At 43.1% G+C, this 4,215-nt stretch overlaps 2 protein-coding genes across 2 annotated transcripts; both read left to right on the forward strand.

Moving 5' to 3' along the window:
• Nucleotides 1–236: 236 nt before the first annotated feature.
• LOC127812945 (ethylene-responsive transcription factor CRF2-like) lies at nucleotides 237–1,909 on the forward strand. The gene has a single exon (XM_052353559.1). It carries the CDS (start codon nucleotides 837–839, stop codon nucleotides 1,839–1,841), a length of 1,005 nt encoding a protein of 334 aa, XP_052209519.1. The 5' UTR covers nucleotides 237–836; the 3' UTR covers nucleotides 1,842–1,909.
• On the forward strand, nucleotides 837–1,841 carry LOC127813451 (ethylene-responsive transcription factor CRF2-like). The gene has a single exon (XM_052354411.1). It carries the CDS (start codon nucleotides 837–839, stop codon nucleotides 1,839–1,841), a length of 1,005 nt encoding a protein of 334 aa, XP_052210371.1.
• Nucleotides 1,910–4,215: the final 2,306 nt, after the last annotated feature.

A 4,215-nucleotide genomic window follows, 5' to 3' on the forward strand; every position in this document is an offset into this window, starting at 1 on the left:
TGAGTCAGCCTGGCACCCCATCCTCCGTCCGATCCTTCCACGTGTCGAGATCTTGTATCCCAAACGGATGCGGCGGCTCGCCAGAAATATCTCGCTGCACTGCAGTGGTCATTACCGTACCCGATCCCTCCCCGCCGTGTTATTTAAATTTTAGTTTAATTTAAAAGTTAAATGTATTTTTTAAACCTGTTATCAGATTTCGGCTATGGGACCTTATAAAAGAGGATGGAGGCTTGATAGCCTCGGCCTACCCCTCCCCCTCTCTCTCTCTGCGTGTTTCTCTCTCTCCATCAGTTTCCTTCACTTTCTCGGAGATTTTTGTTTTCTCGGGAAAATACTGAGGGAAAGGAAAGGAAAGGAAAGGAAAAGAAAGGAAAGGATTCGAAGTCACTCAGACTCACCTCACCTCCTTGAGCTGCTGAAGCGACGGACGAAGCTTCACTGATTCTCGCCATTTTTATTCCCTTTCGCTTTTCTCTTTTCCGGTGAAAGGTGGTGCTCCACAGCCACGGTTGCTCTCTTTTCTTTGCAACTTTCCGATAAAATATCTCTTTTTCTCTCTCAGAGTCACGCACGCCTTGCGGCTGTGCTTTCCGTGCTCTCGAGTTCTTGGCCTCCCTAGCCGCTGCTGCTTCACACGGTCTAACAAATCAAATCCTCGGTCTCCTCAGAAAGCGTTTTTCATTCGCTTTCCTTTTTCTTCTTTTGTCGTTGCTTTCCTCGAAATTTCTCTCGCTTTAGCGGCTTTTTCACCGGTATTTATATCGGACTGGCGGTGGTTTTATCTCCGTTTGAAGCTCTTGCTCTCAATGCGAATCTGAGATTTGTGCGCATAAATGGATCCAAATATGCTGTGTCCAGTGAAGTACAGTGAGCACAAGAGGCAAACCTGCTTGGTCCGGTCGTCGCCGCTGGGAGCTGTCTCCGGCAGGAGGAAATCGCCGGAACTAAATGCCGCCGGTCCGAGAGTCGTGCGGATATCGGTGACCGACGCCGACGCGACGGACTCGTCCAGCGACGAGGACGACGGAATGTTCCGCCGGCAAAGAGTGAAAAGGTTCGTTAACGAGGTCACTATCGAGACGTGTTCGTCGACGGCCAGGCCGGTGGTGCCTGGGGCCGGAAATCGCCGGAGAAAGCTGGCAGGAAATTCTCAGTCTCCGGCGAGACGGTTGAGAGTGACCTCCGGGAGAAAGTTTCGCGGTGTACGACAGCGGCCTTGGGGGAAATGGGCGGCGGAGATCAGAGATCCGCTGCGACGTGTACGGCTGTGGTTAGGCACCTACGACACAGCCGAAGAAGCCGCCATGGTTTACGACCACGCAGCGATTCAGCTCCGTGGCCCCGACGCGCTCACCAACTTCGCCACGCCGCCGGCCCAACCCGACGCGCCGGAAACCAACCCGGCGTCGATTTGTTCCGGCTACAACTCGGGCGAAGAGTCTCACAGCAACAACAATAACCTCCCCTCTCCCAAGTCCGTCCTCCGGTTCCACTCTCCGGCCACCGACGAACTCGAGTCGACTCATCAACCCAAGCCCGAGTCATCCCGCCCACTCAACGAGTTCACCGAGGAAAGCCGAGATCTCAAAGAAGACACATTCGAGACGCTATTTCCGCCCCCGGAGGACATATTCGATTTCCAGAACCCGTTACCCGTACCCGACTTGTTTAAAGATACGGGTCTGGAAGAAAACCTGTTCAGCGAGGATTTCACCGACGCGTTCCTCGGGTCGGGATTCGACTTCGGTTTCGGGCAGTCCGCGTGGCCGCTAGACGATCATTTCCAATTTCAAGATATCGGCGATATATTCACATCAGACCCTCTCGTGGCTCTCTAAATATCGGCAAATTTTGTTTTGTATGGGCGCGGTGAATAAAGTTATCCACCGGCTTGGGCTTTGCTCAACTTTTCTTTTCTTTTTTTTTTTTAAATTATTATTATTATTATTATTTCCATTTTTGTTGCTGAGTTTTGCTTTTTGGTGTGTTTAACTCCGTCGAGTAACGGCGACGGACGAGGGATGTACGCCGTCAAGGCACGTGCTTGCTTGGCCATGAAATGCAAAAAGTGTGGGCATTAGGTGAAGGAATGAAATGTGGTGAATGGAAAGTGGAAAGCATTCCCGGAATAGTAAGGAACACGTGTCGACTGAGTGTGCTGTTTGTGAGTGACGGCCAGTGGCATGACACGTGGCGCCTACACTTTCAGTTCGTTCGGGGTTGAGAAGCTCAATTTTTTTTTTCTTATCAGCGTCAATCTTCTGCCACGGTGCCACATGTGCTGTCGTTGCTTAATTAATTTAAAAATAAATATTTTAAATTTTATAAAAATTTAAAATTAAAAAATAAAATTATTTTCTATAACTAAACAAACCCTTTAACGTCTTTCGGCACAAAGAGTTGTGTTTTTGACAAAATAACGTATCCATTCAATGAAAGATTGTACGGTTGCTATAAGGAAGGGCTTTGTTTGATGAATGGTCGCGTCCGCCGTTAAAATGATATGTCAATTTCACGTAAGATTTTGATTATTAAATGAAAGTATTGTATTTATACACGACTCAAACTCATTTTGTTGTTTGTCATTGGTTGAAGGGTTTCTTCACTGTTGTCTGTCGCCGGCCCTTCCCCTTTGTCACCATCTTCGAGCTTTGATTTTGAGTTCACATTCGTCTTCATCCACAGTAAAATTTTCGACGACCTTCTTTCTATCCAACTTTTTGTCAATTCTGAGTTTCCCTTCTATTTCAATAACTTTCGATTCCCTTTCAATTTGTACTCTCACAGCGTCACCCTCATTGGAGTCGCCATCTCCGACTTCTTCCTCATCATCGTTAACATCACACTACCATTTGACGTTGTTGTAGCCATATTTTATATATATGCGTATATATGTACCTATTGGAAAATGTACAATTTTCATGAAAAAAGTGACAATTTCTATGAAAATAATAATTATCAAACAACAAAAATTGAAAAAAATAATTATTTCTATGAAAAATAATGACAATCAAACATCAAAAGATGAAAAAATACAATAATTTCTAAGTTAAAAATTAAATTAATCAAACACCTTTAATTGACATTTTCTCTAAAATTTAATTTTAAACAATTCAATTATCTATAAAATATTTTATTTTCATGTAAATTTCATACTTGGAATTAAACGCTTTCTTAGTGACAATTGAGATTTCTAACATACAAAACTCTCCTTTTAGAAAATTAATTAGGGGAGAGTTGTTTTGATGTCCGCCAACATCAGGTGCATACTAGCAAGGAGGATGGAAATGGTCCCACTCCCATGGGTCCCACTCCACTCCCCCTAGCCCATATCAAACAATTGATATGTTGTCCGATGCGATCAAGATCAATTTTGTGTTTCGATGCACTTTTATTGTTTTTGTAAAAAATAATTAAGTTATTTAATTTAAGATATCATTGCAATATATGAATTATGTTGATTTTAAATAATTGTGTATTATTTTTTTCCTTATTAGCAAAGCATCTAGAAGGTAAGCGAAGATGGAAAATTCCTAATGGGGCCACCTTAATCAACACCCAAAATAGAAAGCAATAATTATGTTTGGGAGAGGACATGTGTTTTCTTGGCAAAACATGAGAATAATCATCGGAGGATAGGAGGGTCCATTTGCCTTCGGACCCTCCCCTCCCTTTCCCTTTCTCTTTTAGCCCTTTAGTGTTTCCTTTGGGCACAATCCCTGTTTGCTTGCTGACTCATCACTCAACTCACCCCTCATATTTTCAAAAATTAAAAAATTATTTATTTTGTAAAACTAATTAAATTATTATTATTATTATTATTACAGTGTCCGATCATCCTGTAGAAATTTAGGTTGAGATTGAAATCAGAAGGCCATGTCGGAAGAAGCCTAAAACTGGCATATATATATATATATATATATAGCAAGTGTTTGATGAATCAGAAAATGATGATGATATATAGGTGGTCCCATGGTGATGAGCTGGCAAGATCACGGCCCAGATTTGGACACACCACTGAGGTTGCAGCAACAGACAATCCCACCTCAGGCTATAGATGAAATGACGTATATGCCCCGGTGTATAAAGCCAGCCATAAGGTTCTTCCCCATGCTCTCATTAATTACATTTGTCAAATAACAGTGTTCGTTTGCTATGTGTTACATTACCACCTGACCAACATCACCATCCGCCTACAATGAAAATAATAAT

Source organism: Diospyros lotus, chromosome 11 (assembly GCF_014633365.1).
Source record: "Diospyros lotus cultivar Yz01 chromosome 11, ASM1463336v1, whole genome shotgun sequence".
In the NCBI taxonomy this organism is placed as follows: domain Eukaryota; kingdom Viridiplantae; phylum Streptophyta; class Magnoliopsida; order Ericales; family Ebenaceae; genus Diospyros; species Diospyros lotus.